This window comes from Saccoglossus kowalevskii, chromosome 18, assembly GCF_978046115.1.
Source record: "Saccoglossus kowalevskii chromosome 18, keSacKowa6.1, whole genome shotgun sequence".
NCBI classification, from domain to species: Eukaryota; Metazoa; Hemichordata; class Enteropneusta; family Harrimaniidae; genus Saccoglossus; species Saccoglossus kowalevskii.
Window position 1 is genome coordinate 20,018,118 of NC_140658.1, and position 24,537 is coordinate 20,042,654.

Below are 24,537 nucleotides of genomic sequence, written 5' to 3' on the forward strand. Positions count from 1 at the left end.
AATGCACTACACAACAAGGTAAATGCACTACACAACAAGGTAAATGCACTACATAACATGGTAAATGCACCACACAACATGGTAAATGCACTACACAACATGGTAAATGCACTACACAACATGGTAAATGCACTACATGACATAATATTTCACGACTTAAGATAGCTGTGGCTTTCCATAATAAAAGCACTACAACGATTTTATTAGCACTAAAATCCCGGGGTCGGCCCAGGTATAAACGAACTGCATTATTGAACGCAACACGAAAATCATAAATACTTTTACGATGTTGAAACCAAAGCTGTAAACAATACATGTAAGAGAAAAAGGTTCGGAATGTAATTTTAACATTACTACTGCAGCTAGTAAATTTTCTAGCAATATTGGCTCTACCGTAAAATGGTCGAACCTGTCGTTTTGTGTTCACATCATCCAAATAATTCTACCAGTAACGACATATCCTAGATAAACGTGCTTATTCAAAATTTTATGCTTAGAGTCATCAATAAATTACACTGCTTCTACGAGCACTTATGCGAGGATTAAAGGACATGCATTCAGATATTTTAGGATGGTAAATTATATCGAGCCATATTCATAGAAATCATTAACAAAGATTCGCAAACCATGGATGGACGGCCAAAGGATAACCAAGTTTTCGGCATAATTCAGTTGTTTGATAAAGACCCCGCCCACGAAATAGCCCGAGTTGGATGACCATAAACAGGTATACCTCTGTCAATCATCTTCCTAAACAAGAACCAATGGTTGGCACGGTCACACATGTTTATAGTGTTCTGCAGCGATTCAATCATCACTGGCAGATTTACCAATGCGCAATTTATCAACGGCCTTTGAGATATATAAAATATTAATATAGTGCAGATCTCCAAATTGAACGCAGGGAAGCCAGCATTTCACAAATCTTTCATCTCTTCACTAAAGTGTTGTTCCATGTACCGGCAATATTATCAGGACCTGAGCATCGCCCGACATTTGAAGACAATAGAGTATTTTTACTATTAGTAGAGCAAACTTTAAAACGGAATTCCTAATGATCACAATTTTTCATAGCTGTATTTTCCAAGCGTCGGCAAATACATAGGGCAAGTTTAACCTCGCACGAACCAGACACATGGTAGCATACATGGGACCATTTTCAAGTTTCTGATTAACAACAAAAGTACAAAGTATCCAGTGCTTGATCGTGGGTATCTTTAATATAATCATTCAAACAAGGAATATCTCCATTGCGATATCGCTTCGTACCATTGTGTAAACATTGAGAACCTGGACGCACAGCCTGCAAAATTGTATTGTCAAACTCATATATATAATTTTCATCATGGTCAGTACACAAATAATTATTGCACAATAGAGCTTCAGGCGGGATTTTGATTTGTTTTCGAAATGTGTCCGTATCATTGTTGTAACGGTGTACATCTCTGATGTTAACTTTCACCCAATTGATATTCGATCTGTTTAGAGCATTACAGTCATTCATTCGAATAGTTTCAAGTGATAGTAAACCAATTGCAATATCAACAATGACTTTGTGTGCTAAAACAGAAGACATACAATGATCATGCCATGTGGGGAATTCCGTATTGTCTCTATCATGTCTGCTTGAGGTACCGGACCGGGAAAGTCACTTAAGCTTTACAGTCAAATAGACGCACTCAACTAAATACTTTTTAATAGTTAATTTTTAGCCACATCGAGAACGCCTCAAGGCAACCGCCCTCGTCGGAGACTCTGCCCAGGACTGACCAAGACTCTCTCGCCTCGTGGAGCTCTCTCCGGGACCAAGGACTTAGACCGTTTATTACGTATCAAAACTTAACCAATTACAAGGAACTTTAAAGTCTATAAGGCGTGACCTTCAATAATACAGCCAATCACACTAAGTACTGGACACGTCATATCTTTTGATTAATAACTGCAAATACCAAACTGTCAGAAATAGCGGTCCGAATGGCGATGATTATATCGTAATTAGTTCCAAATCACTGAGTCAAGTTCCGTCCAGGACCTCGCATGAGCCTAAATCATGACAGATATAACACAGTCATTCACTCGTAATCAGCTAAATAAGTCTGTCAACAGATACGCGAAAACTAATTCATGACACATCCCTTCACCCAAACTGAGATTATGCCTCCCGACATAACACGTTCATAAATCAAAGATACCGTCATCTACTCATCGCCATATGGGTTAAATACAATACTAATATAAAAAGGTATAAATCAAAAGAGTAAAACACAATGATTAAATACAATAGTTAGAAAGTCACAAAAATCAACGGTTATACATCTCAAAAACAAGGGAAAGGCTACCAATCGGCCCGCTTTTCTCAAACGGCCTGCTGAGGTAACCCTTCGCTGCACTGCCTCCCGTTACTATGGTTACAAACTCTATATCAAAAGGTCAAACAAACTAAGGCATGGCAGTGTAACCATGCGATCGGCCAATCGCAGCCGTCGACAGCAAGATCACGTGATTATCAGGGATGCGTCTCTAGGTTAAAGCATTGCAAAGCATCACTACTAAACAATGAATAAACAATCTATTAATCGAACTCCTGTCATATACGCTTATAAAATCACAAACTGAACACACAAGTCGTTAATCTAAACAAAAGTCTAATGACGTAGAAACGGAATGCAAAGACAAAATCGCTATCATAACACATTACTCCTCTGGCAAAAAAGGCGGGAAAAGGTTAAAAACACAAAACACTACTGAGTTACATACAATCCTGTCAATCATGAACAAAAGCTTGCGTTATCAAACAATACGTACGTGGGCGCACCACTTCTATTTCAAAACGACATAAAAAACATTACAAAAGTGCCTCTCAAATCAATAAATTCAAACTCTCAAAGTGTAAGAACTTTTCCAAAAACAACACATTAATCAACAACTCTGAAAAAACTCTTCAAAACTCAATAAAGCATCAAAAACTCATATTCTGTACTCATAAACTTCTAAAAAACTCAAAACTGCGTGTCGCAAACACTTCGTCTACTGAGAAACGTTTAAATTTACCATCATAAAGGACCTCACCAAGTCATCAAATATCAGTTCAAAACAAAGATCTGGGCGCTCACATAACATACAATTCAATATCACAAAAAAAACGTTCAAAAATCGACAATAGAAAACAAGAAATACATTACATTACTAAGCAAAAGAGCCGTGATTCCTAAAAAAAGGTTCAATGTCCTGATACACAGTGTCAGTTATAGTGTCCAGCAAGCGGTTCTCTACACAATACACAAATAGCTAAAGTTCTAATCAAAGTCTAAGCGTCTCTTTTTTTTCTTCGCGTTAGTCCGGGTTGTTTTTTCTCATCTTGTCTCTAATGTCGCTCATTTCACCTTGATTATTCAATCCTATCGATACTCGTCCTTCCTAAAGGGTTCCGAAATCTTCATATCGTCAGCGTTGTTCATCGGTATGATTCGGGTAAAATCGTTAGTCGTTAAGCACAGTTTCGTCTGTGCCATCGAGCTGCTAGTTCAAAAGAAAGACACACTCGGTCGCTCTGTTTCCAGAGATGTCGAAATGCATAAGACGCAATGCCCAGGGTTCTCAAACCACGTGTCATGGGGAATTTCGACTTGTCTCAATATCTCAATGTCTCAATATCTCGGTACCGGACCAAGAAAGTCACTTAAGTTTTACAGTTAAATAGACATACGCAACGAAATATGTTTCAATAGCTAATCTTTAGCCACATCGAGAACGCCTCAAGGCAACCTGCCCTGTCGGAGACGAGGACCTATCAAAACTCTCTCGCCTCGTGTAGCTCTCTCCTGGACCAAGGACTTATTAGTATCAAAGCTTAACCAATTACAAAGAAGTTTAAATTCTATAAGGCGTGGCCTTCAATCATACAGTCAATCACACTAAATACTAAACACGTCATAACTACTTGATTAATCGTTCTCTATATCTTTTGATTAATAACTGCAAACACCAAACTGTCTGAAATAGTAGTCCGGATGGCAACGGTTATATCGTAATTAGTTCCAAATCACTGAGTCAAGTTCCGTCCTGGACCTCGCATGAGCCTAAATGATGACAGATATAACACAGTCATTCACTAGTAACCAGCTAACCAAGTCAGTCAACAGATACGCAAAATGTGGTGTATGTAATAAACGAATCGGCATACCTATCTAAGATCACATAGTCAGTACAGAACATAACAGTGGTCAGAAAGAGTCGAGTTTCTTAGCAGACAGTTCCCTTGGGTCAGCATTCCAACCACCAATGATATATATACTGTTAATATCAATAATAATCATCACTAATACTCCTGATTTTCGAGAGATAGCTCATATAACAATGCACGTTGTCATGACAATCCACGGGTAAGTAATCACACTGGAAAAATAGATGATGACTTTCACTTCGGAGATCGAGGTCTAATAGCCTATCATCACTATACTGACTAACAGATACATTCAATAACTCAGACATGTAATTTTTCCACAGGACAAAAACTCCACCATACGAACGATCATTCTACCATTGTCGATCACAGACGTGGTACCCGAGGCATAACACTGATAGCGTATATTTGATAGAATACGCAGTTTGAGTGAGTCAGTGTTCTTGCAATAGAACAATATCGTGGGTATTGCAGAGTTCCTTAATGGCACTTCTTGACGATTTGACATCCGGGCAATTATAAGAAACTATGCTGAGTGACATTATTATTTTGCTTTATAGTACTTCCGGAAGGTCAAACCGAAGCATCAAGCAGCTTGGGGAAATAATTACTCGATAATTCAATAAAAAAGGAAGAATACGAGTTTAATTTCGTATTCAACTTTTCAGTTTATTATTAATGTGACCTTCGACTACTTGCGCAGTGGTATTAGGTCTACTCATAGAAACAAGCGATGAACGAGTCCCATTCACTTTCAGCAAGTGGTCATCGGTATTAGTAGATCCAATGATATGCTTTGTTCTACGATGCCTTTGTTTATGAAGATCCTGAATGAAATTACCATCACTATCAACAGATGTGAACGTTAATTTATGACGAATACCCTGTGACTACTGCATTCACCTCCGTCTTGTTTGCGACTTTTCATTTGATATGGTGTCACGCGAAGCAACATTATCACTTGGTGACTGTGGTTGCTTAGCAACACCCGGTACATCAATTGAGTTGCATTTCTTCGAATCAGTACTTTTCTTATAATGATCTTTCAATTCGATTATTTCTGTGCGGAGTTAAATACTGCATCTATCATAATCACATTGCCACTCGACAAGTGAAGTTTACCTTTTATTCCCGACAATTCTTCACGAAATGTGCGGAATTCTTTCAGCATGGTTGACTTCGACACAAGATATATCCATTTGGGGTAATTTAGAAAGATTCAACGCCATTATGGCATAACATAGGGATCAGTCTTGTAAATAAGATTAACAATATCATTAATGTTGAATTTATTGTTTTGCCCTTGCCGTTTTTTTCAGACGACCGCATGAACCATCGTCGACAAGCCCGTGCAACGTTTTCTTGGCGTTCTCATCATTGTTCTCAAAATTGTCTGTGCACAATGTTCGTATATCCTTCGGTAGAACACCCATCTTGCTGAAAATAGCTGATTGATTACAACGTCGGGCATTTTTAATGGAACAATTGACAATGTAATGTCGAAAGGAGATGAGGCTACAAATTTTCAGACCAGGTAAATGCCACACAGCTTATAGTCTCAGACATTTAATAGTGATAAGCAAGAACATACCAGAACGTTGGAACAGCAGGTATGGAAACAAACAGTGGAACTTCAACGCACGCATGGAATCACATCCACTATCTTGAAGAATAATCATAAATAGCACTAATCATAAAACATGACACGTGACATTATATATTGCCGTGCTTTTACGTATTTGGTATTAGATACGTCATGTCAAGCATAGCATAGACAATTTATAAATATAAGGAAAACCTTGTAATGCATGTTTCTTTAAGTGTAATCATATAAATTGAAAAGAAATCCCATAATCCCATTCTGGCCGGAGAAATGAATACCGTCTAGATCTCCGGATTGATCGATAATTTTTCCAACGAATTCCTTTTAGAGATTTGTCAGAGTTGTGATCCAGGTTCATAGACTCCGTTTTCTGTGAATTCCCTTTCAATGTTGCTATTGCGAGTTCGTATTCAGTGTTTTCTACGAATCCTACTTGGGTTCGTCTTGCGTTGTTTTGATCATTCTCTTATATATTGGCGCAGATTCTCGCTTCCGCGTCGGATGTTTCATAAGCAGCGATAGCAACGAACCAACATTTTTTCGGCATTTACGCTTGTTTCCTCAATGTTTTCCTGACGTCTATCATTTCTACTAAAACTGTATACGTGTATGTAGCTGAAGAACAGAATAACACACTTCTTCAGCAGATTCTTGTTGTGTATCTCTTTCTGTACCGAGCTCTTACGTCATCGTTTCAAAAGGAATATTTGGCTCGTATGTACTAGCCTGTCGATAAGCGTGCTCGCAACAATATACTATGAAATAAAGACAAAGCGTGGATAAACAGTTGACAAAAAAAGTAGTTGAAATGCAGAAACAGTGTAGACGAAAAAGAAAAAAAACATGCATGAAAAGTAGACAAGGAGTAGATGAAAAGTAGACAAATCGTGTAAAAGTATGAATTTTAGCCAAAGCGTAGATGTAACTTGCCAACGAAATAATGTTTTATACTCTCATTGCGTGTATCGTTCTTTTGATCTATCTAACTGTGGCATTTGGAAGTGTGGACATGATGGCGATTGAAAATATATATTGGTGGGGTGGAGTGTAAAAACAAGCTTCCTGGCTCTTTCATTCTCGATCTCTACGGCTAATTGCATCTAGGGCGCATTTGGAAGAAGTTGAATTTGACGCTTGCCATGTATTCTTTTCATGCTATGAAAAACCTAACATTACTCTAATTATACAGAAACTGTTCATCTCAAAATTTACCAGTCTCATGAAATCACACAAAAAAACTCTGCAAAATTATATAAAGTGGACGGATATTAAAAAAAATCAATGTTTTTTGTGATAATTAGTTTTAATGTTTACCTAGCTGGTCTAACCTTGAGCAGTTACGAAACAGTCAATTTAGTTAGGGGATTATTTAAGAAAGAATCCATCTCGAAAGTGAATTAAAATCCGAATTCAAATCCCAAACCGAATCCGAATCACAATCGAATCCAAAATTTCACAGTGTAAGGCCTGCTTATCGCTAAAGAAAGGGCACCCACAGAACCCACAATGGACAGGGGGTTATTTCACTGCTAGAATGGGGGTGAACAAGACATTAGTAATGGAAATGAAATACACATACACCAACATATCGAGTTAAAGCTCCTTGCTTTAATACCCCCTCAAAATAATTACCAGAAATAAAGCACAGACAGTGCAATGAATAAAGTCACTCGCAGTTCCAGGATGTAGAAATGGACGACAGTCAATGGCTCTGCAACTTAGACAACAACGAAGAAATATTTCTTGCAGAGAAACGCTGTTATTCTGGAGGGCACCGCTGGAAGCAGGAGATCGCAGAGCAGTTCATACAAATCTCACAGAATGATGGTTGATACAGGATACACAGTAAAAATGATGGACCCCCAACTGTCATCAGTCTGTCCAATTTATAGGCATAAATGGCCCATATTCAGTGACACCACCTAGGTTCCCGCATGAGCCAATCAGAATGTGATCTTGCTATCAGCTTTGTCACGTAGGCAACTCAGTAAATCATAAACATTTTTTGTTATCCACATAACATAACAGCACACCTAGTAGATTCCAACTGTCCTTCAAGAGTTGAAAACAAGTATCTCCTGTCAATCACCTTTATGACAGTTATCACACGGCAATGCACACATATTTTTCCCATGATTCCATGCACACTTCTATTTGCAGTGTTTGAAGCCCTGTATTTATTTCAATCTCTCTGAGAGCAGAATTATACTCATGACTTATGGGTGAAGTGAAATTTAGCATATAGTGAATATCTCCACTTGGGCATTGTAAACGATTCCTTGGTCTTTCAAAGTAGACTACATCATGTATGAACTATTATTATTATTATTATTCTAAATAAATGTATCAAATACTAGTTGCGAATAACAATTAAATGAATAATATATGATTTACTTGTATCAAGGAAGCTCAACGTTTTGAAAAGCACGCTTATATTTTAAACTGAATACCAGAATGAGCAAAGGTTTTTTTATTGGAACTAGATTTGAAGTGGCGGACTGATATATTTAGAACAAGGTGGGTCAACATTCTAATTTTCCAATACCATTTGTATTATAAATCGATGTTATTTGTGGATTTGTAATTGCTATATTTTAAAAACTAGACAAAAACTGTTTATATTTTTGTGTGAAAATGTAGGTTCTTGACTCATTGGTTTTAAGTGCGAAACAGCTTTTCAAGATTTGACATTGCTATCCATGGAGAGTGCAATTGTAGTCCCCGAGAGTTATAACTGTCATACAATTAATATTCATATTGTCCATGTTTGTTGTTGTCAGTTAGCTGGTCTTGTTTACTTATTTTAAATAAGGGATTACATCGTACGGTAATTAAAATAAAATAGTAACATTTATGTCTCTACTCTATATAGATGTAAATACTTTGATGAAATTAACACCCATAAGCAATCAATATCATCATTGTGATATCTTTGTCTGTTTCAACCTGGTGCGGTTCATCTTTTGAGACTAAGCTACCATAACCCGTAATACAAAAAATAAACATAAATTATCTTTAGAGTAATGTGATTGGTGGCTGTGCATCAGAGTACATTGAGACTGTTTGTGGAAACCACATCAGAACGGTCTATAAATAAACCTTGTAAATTCCCTAAAAATACAGGTAGAAGAACTCAGTGCAACAGCAGCCATTCGCCATTTCACCATAGCTGTTTGAATTCTCTTGCATTGCTGTATCATTAGCGGTAAATACATTTATTTTTTTAATTAATACATTATAGTTATGTTAAAATTTGATGAAAGAAAATATGGAGCTTCCGCTTTTCGGACAACACACGTTAGGGTGAATATTCATTTGGCCTCCTATGTAAATAATGCTTCATTGCTGAGGCTGTGCGCTGATTTCAAATAACCAGATAATTTGGACCATTTGATTAGTTCAACTGACAATTTTATCTTATCATATAATGATAATATCCTCTTTAAATAATAGCTCGTTCGTATGATACTTGTTGACATGGCACACGTCCCCGAAAATGTCTGGCTGTGAATCAAAAATGGAAATTTGAAATATGATTAAATACAGTTTCGAATTACCCCAAATAATTGTAATGCAAATATAATATGATTGCAAACAAACAAACTGAGCAAATTGTCAACTGAGTAACATATTTTTTTTTTTTAATATGACGTCATTCATTTTGAATATGACGTACTGTTCACCTCTGAATGACATATAAGGCAACCATTACACAAGGTCAGCTCAGATACAAACATCGTCCGAGTAGTTAAAGAACGTATTAAAGATACTTGAAGGGCCGTCATTACTACAACAGGGAAGGGAGTAATAATAATTCACATTACACATTTTTCGAATAATAAATTATAAGCATCGCCTACATTTTTATGGTTCACTACAGGTTATCCCATAATGCATCAGATTATAACAACATATGATCACATGTGTTTTCCCAATATAGATATCCCTCTTCAAGTTGTTTTTCTTGATATCCCACAAAGCAGTGGTATGATCCGTTCATGTAAACCAGTGTTTTCGGTAGTCGTGTTAAGTGTTATATTAAATGTACACTGCGCTACACAACAGGTAAGGACGTGATTTTCTTTATCATTGAAATAAACATGTAACGTACATTTAGGGTATGTAGGAATCGACTGTACACCCTAAACAACTTAGTAGAATTATCGCAATCACTTCTGAGTTACCTAGAACATATTGTACAATTAAAGAATAAAATAATATAATAATAAAACACATTGACATATGTTGAACAGTTGCATATGTCTTCAAAATATGTTTGTGCAAGGCAATTGAATGTCATCGTTTTCTCCCATTGACGAATTGCAGATATATAGTGGCTGTGCGCTTCCTGTTTTGTATGCGGCACACTTGCCAATTCTAGGGAAAACCGTTTTTGTTGTTGCTAGAATTTCAACTCTGGTCTACCGATGCAATAATCACTGCACTACGGATGATGAGTTATTTTTTTCTAGAACTGAAAGAGGGCAATTAGATTTATGAATAAGATGTATATCTTAATACACCATACACAAATGACGCATGCGTAAACTGACACACACTTTATACACAGACACTATGTTGAACTAACACATATATAAATGGCATGGAAATTAGATGTATAACACAGTTACTTATTGACAAAATATCCTGAACTCATGGTGTGTTAAGTTGGCATATATATATTGAGAGTGAAAACATATACTAATTAGTGTGTCATCTAGTTAAATTAAACCGCAATAGTATTGTGTAGAACCATGTAATGTATTACTTACATCAATTCCTATACAACTATCTCAGCTTTGAATCAATTGCAATTATAAATCACTGGAGAATTTTCAATTACATTTTTTTCTGCTCCAGAAACTGCAACATCAGCCTCCTGAGGAAATTTATTCACTAAATACTTTCGAAGCTGACATTCTTCTAACACAAGAACAAAATGAAACACTTCATGAAATACTTGGAAATAGAGTGAGGATTGGAGTTGTAAAACGAAAGGCGGTGGCTGATCTTTCCAGCCTCTGGACACAAGCTATCGTTCCATATGAGATTTCTCAAAGCTGTAAGTAATTTTAAGTCAAATAAAGTATCAGCATAGACGACGATTGTGTGTACAGCCTATTCGATTTAAAATGTTTTTTTTTTTACATTGAGTAATCAGCGACAGTGATATGACCACACCATTTTCAGCTAAAAGTAGTTCTGACGTTGAGTTTGTAAGGGCAAAAATGGATCTCCCTTCATGTTTAGCTGAAGTAGTTCTGATTCTTTTCTATAGTATTTATGGCAGGAATGGGTCTTCCATCATCTTTATTTGAGAAATGGTTCTAAGTAAATATGTCTCCATAATCTTTATCGCAAAAGTGAATCTGATAATACAAGCTATTTCGAACCTTCTGCGGGGGGGGGCGTTTTACTGTGTTCCTATGTAGCAAGAGTGGGTCTTCCATCATCTTTATTTGAGAAGTGGTTCTAAGTTGAGTAAATAGAAGAAGAAATATGTCTCCCATCATCATTATAGCAGGAGTGAATCTGACAATACAGACTATTTCGAAGCTACTTTTTTGGGACAGTTACAGCGACGTGGCCCTTTACTGATTTCGTTAATCTCCTATGTAGCAGGAATGGCTATTCCACCATCTTTATTTCAGAGGTGGTTCTAAGTTGAGTAAATAGAAGCAGAAACATGTATCTCATCATAGTTATCGCAGGAGTGAATCTGACAATACAAGCTATTTAGAAACTTCCTTTTTGGGACAGTTACAGTGACGTGGCGCTCTACTGTGCTCGTGAATCTCTTATGTATCGTGTTCATATTACGTAATTTGCCTGTACTTGCACTTCATCACATGTGAACATGATATTCACACTGTACATTTAGATACTAATATTGACATGTTTTTGGCAGGCTTAGTTTTCTCCGACATTATATTGGAGACCATGAGATACTGGGAATCAAAAACCTGTCTTAGATTTCAACAATATAACACTGAACTTGGCAACTCACTTGGTCACCATGCAAGAGTGAACTTCATTAGAGGTGACGGGTACGTATTCAGTATCAGAAAATACATGACGCGCATATATCTCCTAAACTCTGAATATTCATATTAAATGCAGTATGTTATGATTTATGGAACTCACGTGCGTTCAGTGCACATATCTGTGAAGTTCATTAGAGAATCCCTCTTTACAAGATTCGTTGTCAGCAAAATTAAAAATCATAACATAATACAGTAAACTTTCTGCTGATATCGTGGGTTTCACAGCCGAGACTGATTAGACTTCATGCAATGCTATGTTTATCAATACCATCTGGTTATCGTGAATACTGCAATCAAGATAGATGTGTGACCTTACTTACGTAACGAATAAATACTATTTATATGATATTCTACAAAACGCAAAAAAATGTCCATGTTATATGCGTGATATAAGAGTGGCAGCATCACTCGATTAACAACTTTGTAAATTAGAATCATGGTACGACAAGCATTTCTGCAAATGTATCACATTTTTTGGATTCACGTATTTGTAGAACTTTTTGAGGTAAAAGTAATTTTAGTAGAAACATATGAAATCCATTCAAAATTGCTTTTTATTATAATTGAATACAAAATATTGTTTTATAAGAACTAATATAATTCCACGTGTGGACAGCATATACCCAAAACATATTGCCTTAAACCATTTTCAAATTACATGAACTACATTTGCATTAATATTCAATTCACGAACGTTACACAGAAATCATTATTTTAATATGTTCTCGTTCAACTGAATTCGTGTAAATGACGTGGGATCGCATGACAGTTGTAGCAACATATTGTTGCAATGTTGCATGCTGCGTGTGAGACGTCCTGCTGTAAGTATATTTCACATGAAATAAAACAATTTCCATAAAATCCATACCCCAAAGTATTTGTAGTGTAGATTTGAATGTGGTTTTATTGGGCCCTGTTTACTTTCTATGTATGGATGGATTTCTACTGAATACATAAATACCCTATACACATGCCAGTGTGTACCGAAATCGAAACCACTTTTACTCTAAATATTATATCTTCCCCCATCAAATCGTGAAAATGAGCTTGTATGTTTTGACCTTGTACATTGTTTTTTGTTGCTGTTTTTTGTTATTTCCTGATAAAATCCAGTATAGTAATAAGTATTTTCATCTATAGGTGTTATTCTTACATCGGTGTTGTCAATATATATGGGCCTCAAGATATCTCTATTGGTAATGGTTGTCAATTTGTAAGTACCTTGCAAGTTTGAAATGTTACAGATCTTCGATCGACTGAGATTATATAACGACTATTACTGATATCAACTTATCACCATTAGCGTTATTTAAATGGCCGCGCACACTGCGCATGCGTCACCGTGTCTGACATTATTCTCATGCGAGCTATTATTTACACGAAATTCGAAAATGCGTTGCATGACAATACACAGAGCTTTGTGTTCTGGAATTTGTCAGGATTGTTGAAACCTAAATAAATTCTAGTGTCCGGTTTTGTTTCCTGCAAAATATTCCCACAATGCTTGCTTCTTGGGTATCTACAGAACAGAACGCCCCGACTTATGAGTCCAAGTATTTGGTACATCAGATTTTTTTGGAATAAAAACAAGCGATATAAAAAACCGTTTTCAAAGATAAATACGTGGCATATATATTGTGCATAATTTAAATTATTATAACATCTATTCTAGTTTTAAATTTCTTCTCTAACTGATGAATTGAAACACAGATATTGCGGGGTTTTTTTTAAAATCATCAAGCAGTGAGTAATCAAAAATGTTAGGGCCTGAGTGACAACGAAGCTTATATACCATAATGTGAAAGCGCCCATTGCACGATTTACGTTCCGATACTAGTACGCAATTCGCAAAGCTTGATTTTGCAACGTGCATTTCCTAGTTTCTATCGTCACATACTTATTCTGCCGAATATGTTCCGTTCTTATTTATCTTGTACACAGAAAGGAACCATAGCGCATGAACTTGGTCATGTTATTGGATTTTGGCATGAGCAAAGTCGACCAGACAGAGATAACTATGTTCGAATTCATACAGAAAACATCAAGCCTGGTTATGAGGGAAACTTCAAAAAGTACACTACCAATGATGTTGATACATATGGCATTGACTACGATATATCATCAATCATGCATTACGGATCACATGTAAATTGATTTATTTATGTATTCACGTTTGTTTGTTTATTCGTTTTTCCGCTCGCTTATTTATTTATTTATTTATTTATTTACTTACTTACTTACTTACTTACTTACTTACTTACTTACTTACTTACTTACTTACTTACTTACTTACTTACTTACTTACTTACTTACTTACTTACTTACTTACTTACTTACTTACTTACTTACTTACTTACTTACTTACTTACTTATTTATTTATTTATTTATTTATTTATTAATTTATTTATTTATTTTTATTTATTTTTTCAATTATTTTTTTTTATTTTTTATTTATTTATTTATTTAAATTGTGCACAAAAATCAATGATTATCACATAGGGCATATGTGTTTAACTATTGCATTTATGCGATACTGTGGACGAATTTCTTCATAACGGAGAGCACACTGATTCAGGTTTGATGGCTTTGTTGGAAACATTTATGTTGACTTTGTTTAGTTTTTCAGTACCAATCAAGAGCCCACCATAACAACAGTAAATGAGGATGATTTATCAAAATTGGGACAACGTGATCATCTGACGTTTAGCGATATCAAGCTGGCTAACACTATGTACAAATGTAGCGGTGAGTACTATATCGTCCGTAGGATACCATGCTGTGACGTGATTGGCATGTGTAGGGCGCAATTTCTAGACGGATATGGAGCTAGTTTATCGACAACGAGATGCACCTTGTGATATATGTGCCCTCGAATTAAAAAAACCAAAGGGATAGGCTTCCGAGAACATCAATCTAGGGCAACGTAAATAAATAATCGTCGCCCAGCAGAAATATTAATCTGTTCATAATCACAAAAATTCTTTCGATGAATAAACAGAATATATTTATGTGTATAAATAAATATTTGACCTTTTCTGTCTCCGAACTCCGAAATGATTAATTTCAAATAATAGAACAAAATATAGATAAAATCTAGTTAAAGCGTCAATTTTTGTAATCACATAAAGATGGCCAAATTTTAGGAAATTATTGTTTTAGACAAATACACGGTAAAGTGACCCTGCACAAGACTAATGTCACATAAAATGAGCTGCGGAAAAATAAAGGTCGAGTAGACATCATTGTGTTGAAATCGGTCACGTGTTGGGGGACCGTAGAACATTGTTACTCATATGAAATAACTCATAAAATCCTCATTCTAAAACCGTCATGGGGAGGCATTTGACATTTCGCCCGAGGTTCGCTTGACAAAACTGGATTTCAATATATGGCGCCCTCTGGAGATCTGGACACATCCACGCGGCCATCTTTGTTCACTTGCAGGTGATTTAATGTACCGGATTGGCGTGTATGCTATGCTTTAAGTATCCACATTTCAGTGATGACCGTTACTAAAGTGGCGCTAACAAAAAAAGAAATGTTTTGTTAAAAAAAATGGTTGTCAATTTGTAAAAAAGATTGGTAGTTACAGCTTAATGATACTTTAATTCTTATTAAAGTGAAGATATTAAAAATATTCGAAGGAGAACGGCATATATGTCGTCGCTCGCTATCTCCTATGGTAATGATTCTCATAGTAGTTTTATTAACAGGGACAGATACATGTACACTGAATGTCAGCGGCAGCAAACTGAACAATCAATTTATTACCAGGCGAACTATTTGTGTTGCCACCTGTCACTGCGCAGGCGCGCGTGTTAAATGTAAACGATGGCAAATCCTATTCGACGGAACCCGGAATTCCCGCCGAAATTACGGATTCCTGCTGGAATCCGACATAGCGGCTGCAATTCGGTCTGAGTACAGAATACATGTATTTGGCAAGAATGTGATGTTTTAATGCAATTCCGGATTCCAGCCAGAATTCCGGAATTCTGCTTTTTAGGGTTCGCCGTAAACGAACGATTTCTTATATTAAGTCGACAGACGGTTTCATCATAACGTGTGTGTTTAGTTGACTTCATGTTTACTTGAGCGTTGTTTCGTCAGTCAAGATATTTGCTGAGTATACACTCCCATGACCAATCTATTTGTGAAATACAAATTATATGTATGGCACCGAACACATCGTAATAGGAATTTGAATTTGAGCGTCAATTATCCTATAGTTATGCAGTAGGAATTTCACTTTGGAAATTTCCTCTCATATTAAGTCCATGTAAGTCCTGAGTGACTTTATGTTAGATTTTTAGTGGTGACTCTCACACATATTTTGTGTTCATGAAGCACCATATATAAGTCTATGACTTCTGTTAGAAACACCAGACACGTGATGCCACTACAGTTGTAATATGATATATCATTAAAACAAACATGCACACCATTTAGTAGTTTGACATATACTCTGTAATGCACTACTTAATTAGTTGTGATTGATTTCTTGCTCATATCATGTTAATTACAGAACACTGTGGAACGGATGTTCCGTACTGTGGAGCAGACGGGTATGTCGGACCCAAATGCACTTGTGTTTGCCATCATGGAGTTGGAGACGATTGTCACGGTAAGACCAGTGCTTGATTGAGAAATAGAATAGAATAGAATAGAATAGAATAGAATAGAATAGAATAGAATAGAATAGAATAGAATAGAATAGAATAGAATAGAATAGAATAGAATAGAATAGAATAGAATAGAATAGAAGGTTTGCTTAAAACTTCATAAGAATGTCGCACATGAAGAATTACTGATGGCTGACTGATAAAAAATAACACTTTCATTTTTATTTGTCTGAAGTAAAAAGGAGAAAGTCAAACCCTGAAAATACAATGTACGAATGTCGCACAAATAAATAGTTTCAAAGACCGGGTCACTTCAGTAAACACAATAAGGATATGCAATTTTAAGATTAGAAAATATAATATTAAATTATCAAAATGTCAACAGCATGTTAAAACCTTATATATATATATATATATATATATATATATATATATATATATATATATATATATATATATATATATTTGTATGTAAATGTATTTGTATGTAAATTCAAAGCCGTTCAAGGCCAAGTGTTCTAGAAATCTTTATTTGGAGTTAGGAACACACCTATGTAAAACATCACAGAAAATGTACGTTAATCTTGTGTTGTGTGTCGCCAACTACAAAATATAAATTATATAACTGAACCTTTGTTGAACAATTAGTATACTGATATAATTTCCGTTATAATGGCGTTTTCGGTATTGTAATAGACATGTCCATACATTTGGTTTACTCATGCTCATTCAGGAATTCAATTCTTTATTAATATATTTATCTACTGCATATGTAACGCACATTTCAAAAGATAATTTCCATAATACTTGTTTGGGAAACAAAATAATATACACCTGCTAAATATGCATGTCGACTATACTAACAAACTAACTTCAAGCATAGATATAGATTATTATTATTATTATTATTATTATTATTATTATTATTATTATTATTATTATTATTATTATTATTATATTAACATAGAATATGTAGTAGTACATGAAACAGCACTTTTTGATTTATTTCACATACGAAATAAAAAATACATATGATTGTTCGATGAAAATGAGAAGCACTAACATACCCATCAAATAATCGGAAATCAATAGTTGTATCAGGTTTTCAACAAAGCACAATGAACATATACAAAATATACATGGGACCAAGTCCATTTACACACATGCATAAGACAATGTGTACAGAAATTAATGTGCTACACGAAAGCAAATGATGAGACTCGGAGCATTCACACAAATTAATGTACAAAAGAATTATATATGGACCACAATAGTAAGACCAAGAAGTGATATCAGGTATTCGCAAAGGAGTGATCACATCCTGCCCTATTTGTTGCATATATACAACAAATGAAATGTTGATTAATCAAAGATCATCTGCCTAGATGATTCGTCGTAATTTGTAACCAACTCACTCACTGACTAAACAGCTTGAAAGGTAGATGTCTATGACGTTTCCCAAAATCATTATATCCATATGAAAGTCATACAATCCATTAGAAGGGTTACCTTCAGGTTTCAAATTCAAAGCGTAAATCAAAGTATGAGACAGAAGAACTCAATTCTGTGGTTTCTTTGATTTCAAGTTCAGGTGGTTATATCATAGAACGATAATTATTTTTAGAAGGATTTTTGATGTTGGAAAGTACATCATCAATCAACCTGAATGTGAAATTAAATGATTTCACCTCCAAGTGTCTCTTATATGAAACCTGGTGTGTGCATTTGTTTATGTTGCATTTTTAACAATTGTTTTTATTATTATGAACGTCAGAACCGAGGCAGTGCTATTCCAGTTATAACGGAGAGGACTATCGAGGCGGTGTTAACGTTACTATAGGTGGACTGGAGTGTCAAATGTGGTCAGACCAATCTCCGTGGCTTCATACGTATGTCCCGGAAAACTACCCGGATGCTGGAGTCGGGGATCATAATTACTGTAGAAACCTTGATGGCGATGATCAACCTTGGTGTATTACTTTGGATGACGACATTGACTGGCAATATTGTGATATCGGCCAATCCAGCGATACATGTAATATTGTCATTTGTACTTCCACATTGATCGGGTTGTTTTGTGTTCGCCATAAAACGAATACTGTAATCGATACATCATTTCTTTTATTACCATCTTCTAGGCCTTTACGAATGCTACTTAAAACGAGATGGTACCGACTATTTTGGAACAGTTGACATAACCACAGACGGAACTTTGTGTCAAAAATGGTCAGAACAGTCCCCACATACGCACGAGTATAGCACAAGCCGCTACCCGAAAGGTGGTCTTGGGGACCATAGATATTGTAGGAATCCCGACTTTGATGACGCCCCCTGGTGTTTCACAAGCGATCCCGATATACGGTGGCAGTACTGTGACGTTGGTCAGCCGACGGAAAACTGTGGTTTGTTAATCTTTTAGTTGTTCCTTAAATTTTAGTACAAATTTGACTCAAAATAGGCAATCAATTTATCAATCACGTAACATAAGCATCCTATTTTCAAGGTGAATTTTCCGGCAAAGCACTGCACTGTCCGATCGAAACAACACCATGCGGGCGGACGATGATCAATATGTTGATAACGTGTCAGCACAAAATATTAGCTTTCTTGTTGTTCTACAGGAGAAACGGAGTGCTACACGGCGGTAAATGGGAATGACTATCGAGGTTCTGTCCACGTTACACAATCGTTGCGTGAATGTCGACGGTGGACGCATTCCAATGTTACATTGGCTGGTTACACGCTAGAAAACTACCCGAACGCGGGTCTTGGTGACCACAACTTCTGTCGTAATCCCGATGGAGAGGAGCGGCCATGGTGTTTTATCTCGGGAGACCCCAGCAATGACTGGGAGCTGTGTGATGTCAGGAATAGACAGGAATTGTGCGGTATGTTATTTTCATGTCCTGTTTCTTCTTTTTAACATAATATGTTACCTTGTAAAAACAATTCATTTCATATCAAAATTACCCACACTTCCTTTTCAAACTATACTGTAAAGAATGTTTGCATAAGTAAATTCAATTGTTAGCACCAATTAAGTAAAAGCAGGAATACATAAGTTCGTTCAGCGTTCACCTAAATATCAGAGATAAACTTAATTTACTATCAAATTATATATAGAACAACTCGCGTTTCGTTCCTGGGCTGAATACAGAATACTATTTAGTCATAGTAAACAGTGGGTGCGTATTTCGTGGGAGCTACTGCGCCTCGCTGACAATCAAAAAAAACAACAGTATGTGTCTTGGTTTGTCGGCGAGGGCGCAGTAATTCAAATCGACCAAGCCGGGTAATACTGCACCTTATGTATAATGATAAAGCTTTCAATGTCACTCTCTTGCAAATCGACCCTAGCGTCAGATGGTCATAGCGTGTCATTGTTTACCAACAAACGTCTACCCATGAGCCTTTTCGTTTTTAGCGCGTGTTGTTATCGTCGCTTGGGACTCAATTTCTGCGCGCGTGCAGGGGTGACGACCCTCCCGCTGTAACATGGCGCGTTCAAAGACAATACCCATGGTTACATTTACACTATAAATCTATTCGCGGTAAAGAGGCTCTTATTCACTAATCTTCTATATATAGTCCTCCACTCTGGCAAAACTGCTGTATTTAGTAAAATAGTACTACTTTAGCACTACTGGTAATTATAAGGTATTTAATATATTTGTGTATAGGCCCAACAGAATGCTACCTTAGACCCGATGGAAGTGATTACCGGGGTACAGTTAATACAACTAGTAACGGCCATGCATGCATGAACTGGTCAGATGATCTACCGAATATTCTGGGATATAACGTTGGGAACTTCCCCGCCGCTGGACTTGGCGATCACAACTCATGTCGAAATCCTGATGGTGGCAGCCAAGCTTGGTGTTTTTCAACCAATCCCGATGAGGAGTGGAATACTTGTGATATTGGACTACCAAGCCTGGAATGCGGTGAGTTTTGTGTTTGCTGATTTTTTTCAGAACTGGCGTTACTAATTATGTTAGTTAGGAACAGGCTGAGACAACGTCTGGTTTGAAAATATTTTTGGATAAATTAGTGTTTTCTGAATGTTTCCCATTTGTATTAGGATGAGTGGAATCCGAATCCAATCATTCATTTGTGATTATTTATTTAATCCAGTGATATGTTAATTTGTTTTAAAGTCGCTGGTGGCGGCGGCTATATTTGATTTCGTTCAAAACAGTGCCATGGTTAATTTATTCCGATATACAACGATTCATAGCTATTGATAAATTACCATTTATTTGAAATATTGTTGAATAACTGTTTAACAAGTGACTAATAGTCATTTAGACCAACGTATGTTTATAATAGAGATATTCCAAACGTTGGTATTGTAGACTATATGGAATAATTCGGGACACCATGCAAGCTACCTTTACTGTACACAGCGTCTGTTTCCCTTTATTACAAATTTATCGTAGTATATGCTCAATTGTTTAGTATTTCCCCGTTTTATTTCAGAATAACCGTTACCAGATAATGTTAGATCAAGGGAACTGGGTTGAGCGTGATCTAGATCGAAGATGAAGCAATTATGTTATGATATGAAATATACTAAGATATTCTAGTGTAAATTTCTTCTTTGTAAACTATGTTCGTTTCCAATGTACATTATTTTAATCTCTGTAATTGTTTCTTAGTTCCAATTTAAATATAATTTGTTTTTACTAATTTACCTTTTAACTTGGTTTTGGTTGGATGTGAGTGTGAGGTAGCCAAAATATGTTTAACCTTTGAAGATGCATAAAAATGTATAGTTTTCCATAATCCTGCCCTGGTCACATTTGAACATAGCGTGCCAATTATGTTTCTATGATCAACACTGAATTTGCAAGAAAACGCTATTGTATGAGGTAGCTGAAAAAACGCATTACGATTTCACAGACCTGACAATAACCAATACGACTATTATAATGCATAAGTACTTGGACCAAATTAATAAAAGATAAATAAACAAATGATAAATAAAACATGATATAAAAAAACAAGCAACAATTATTGTCACCCAAACTCATTTTTTTAGAATGTGTCTTACATTAATAGATCGCCCCTAAACCGGAAAAGGCCGTCGAGATCTCGTTGAGAGGGGGAGCAATGGACAATTTGTTTTGCCCCTCAAATCGTGTTCCATTTCCTGCTGTCATGTTCCAAATACAATTGTTACAGAAATTCGTGAACAGTCGACGCGATGACGACGGAAAAGAACACTCTAATCGAGCGGCAAAACTAGTAGTTCGACTTTCGCGCCCAACGAGATCTCAGCGGCCATTTATTAGCGTGTAAGTTCAATTAGGTCTCACTTTCAATCAACTCTATTATTTCATAATATTGTATAGGAATTGTTCAATGACCGTGACGTTAACCTTGAACTTATATTGTGTATTTAGTATTCATGTTTCTTGTAGAAGCAATTTTATTTCTCCAAAAGAAATTTTAGTGTTTCAAAGAAATAAAGTATTTTAATTCCAATTTGTTTTAGTGTTTTTCCGAGCAAAGGTTCGCGAGTTTTGTAATCACTTAGTAATACCACCGCACATAACACTACTACCTCCCTCGATGGTTGTATGGTGGGGAATTGCTGTTTGACGTGAGTGTACGCCTTGTCTCATCTACTATTGGGATATTTTAATATAAAGTATATTGAATGTGCTATTTAAGAAAGCAAATAATTTGGTAGAATGGTGACAGAAAGGCGAAATCATTTTTACTGACTGGCCTGTCAATAAGCAATCTGAATCAATAGTAAATACAGCTTAAACACAATTAGTAAACATGTTAAATGACGGGGAACGAATATTCAAGCAGAAAATTAAGTATTTATGTGAATTAACGATAAAGTCCGTAGTTACTGTTCTAGTGGTTGTAGTCACGTGGCTACACGGTCATGTTGCATGTAGCAAGGGGGTTCAGCGAGCGTAAAATTCAGTGCAGCATTAACATCATAAGCTAGGTCGCCTTGTCGGCACGTCACCTGTAAAACTCATGTACGGTAATGACTGGCAGCTGCCGCTGATGCTTCTATTATCCAGAACAATATCGGTTGTTTGACCTGTAATGCAAGTATCAATCATTCTCCGAATACATAATAAAATTAGCCAAATATTATTGATGTTGAAGTATTTTTAAACGCAATATCCGATTGCCCTTTCGGTTTAATCGCTATTTATAATAATTATATAATAGTCGCGTCAGCATAGCATATCAAACATATTAATGTTATACATGTATTACTTCAGTTTTCAACTTTAATACTTTAACAAGTACGTAATATGAGGTTATTCATTGAGGTAGTGACCTTATTATTATACATCTTTTTCTCCCAATGATAGATACATCATGGGAATGCCGAAATCCGAAAAGTTTAGAACAGAATCAGCGAACTCTGTGTGGTGTCCGGTGGCAGCCATGTTTATTTTTTATTATTAGAGGACGCTTACGCGCGTAATCATTCCATATTTGAAATTCGTATTTCCTAATATTGTAGGATGAAAATACACCGTAAAATGCCGCAAGTTCACGCCACGCTGTAAACTATGGCGTTACAGTGACAGATGTATAATAATATGAAATACCGTAAATGCACATATTGAAATTTAGCAAGAATAAGATTGAATTGCCGTAGTTCGGTTTCGGTCAATGGGGATATTTATTCCTAGTAGATTATACTTATAAATGTATAGAGTTTTACTTGGAAATGTGAAAAAAAAAATAATTAAAAAAATGAAACAATTTCAAGGCATTTGAGTACATGCATTATATAACAATCTTAATGGTATACTGGTTGACGGTATATCAAGACATCACGTGATGAACAATGCTTTGATTACAATACAGATATTCGTGTCGTAAGATAAACATATATAACGCAATATTTAAATAATTTTAAATCCCCAGCAAACATAAAACTAGAAATGCGCTCATGTCCAAACAACCTCCAAGGCATTGTATTTACAAACTAAGAAACCGTTTGTTACACATGCAGAAGATAGCACATAAGCTTACCACTCCGTATACAGATGTTATAACTGAAAATAAAATATCGCCGAAAAAAACCAAAACAGATGTTTTATTTTGCCTCAGGGAGAAAATAGAAATGCGAACTTGTAAATGCATTAATAAAATGACGTCACACAGTTTTTGATATATGTGGAATTTTAATAGCGATAAATATATTTTATACACATTTCAAACTATCCTCGGGGCGGACATCCGGGCATTTTCACCGTCTGGCAACCATTAGGATGAAAACAAAGGCTGAAAACTCTCAGAAAACTGTACTTTGGGATGGTTGTTTGAACTCCCTTCAACAGTGTAACAAGATTACCCTTGCGTGTGTAACATATATACATTTGGTTGTTCAGGGATTACTTCGAAATTGAGTTTGCGCTGTTTTCTCCAGTTTAGTTATTTTCACCGGCTCATCGACCGGCGTTCCACAGCAGCTCGCGCAGAGCCCTTAGAAATACATGGTACAATGATGCGCGTCTCAGCAACGCGGAACGTCCAGTGGCGTAGCTCCGCCCCGTGTATAGAAAGTTAAAAGCTTTGTTCCCACTCATATATTACGTCACGTACCATTGTTACTAAGAGAAATAAAACACTGTGCTTGTGTATGTTTTTGTCTTCTGATTTGTACAAAGAAAAGTGGACTGGCAAGAGTAAATTATTTTGTTTTGCTTTGGTGATATATTTGTTTCCAGGTGACATTCAGACCAAATGCTATGCTTAGTCGAAGTCGGCTGTACGTCATTTCACCACCCACCTGCTGCATATCATTGAGTAATTTATTTTGTACATGGAGTTCTCTAATTCTATAACAGATGTGCACTGACAAAACTGCTTGGCGTACAACTTCATAGAAAACATGCGACACTACGTCATGCGTATTCGTACCATAGTATGTGATACGTGAATTGCCATTACACCTAAATGGCTGACAAGATCTCATTTGGAGCGAGAAAACCACGCGAGCTATTTTGTCCCTCAGAGAATATTTTATTCTCTCCCATCGATGACGTTTAATGTTTCACTTATCAATTTAAACATGATATTCAAAACAGTGGACG

General features: G+C 36.0%; 1 protein-coding gene across 1 annotated transcript; it reads left to right on the plus strand.

Annotated features, from left to right (window-relative positions):
- The first annotated feature begins 8,880 nt into the window (after window positions 1-8,880).
- On the plus strand, window positions 8,881-21,940 carry LOC102806799 (plasminogen-like). The gene is made up of 13 exons (XM_006822599.3): window positions 8,881-8,991; window positions 9,727-9,851; window positions 10,647-10,848; window positions 11,695-11,833; window positions 12,971-13,043; window positions 13,772-13,975; window positions 14,450-14,576; window positions 16,357-16,455; window positions 18,228-18,488; window positions 18,592-18,855; window positions 19,075-19,341; window positions 20,134-20,397; window positions 20,933-21,940. Exons 2-13 carry the CDS (start codon window positions 9,774-9,776, stop codon window positions 20,935-20,937), a joined length of 1,983 nt encoding a protein of 660 aa, XP_006822662.3. The 5' UTR covers window positions 8,881-8,991; window positions 9,727-9,773; the 3' UTR covers window positions 20,938-21,940.
- Window positions 21,941-24,537: the final 2,597 nt, after the last annotated feature.

What these genes read in the sequence shown, in the direction of transcription:
- LOC102806799 (XM_006822599.3), top strand. Translation starts at nt 9,774, where the DNA reads ATGATCCGTTCATGTAAACCAGTGTTTTCGGTAGTCGTGTTAAGTGTT. An exon ending in AACTTCATTAGAGGTGACGG is followed by an intron (nt 11,834 to 12,970) that starts GTACGTATTCAG and finishes TTTCATCTATAG; the next exon opens with GTGTTATTCTTACATCGGTG. An exon ending in AGTTGGAGACGATTGTCACG is followed by an intron (nt 16,456 to 18,227) that starts GTAAGACCAGTG and finishes TATGAACGTCAG; the next exon opens with AACCGAGGCAGTGCTATTCC.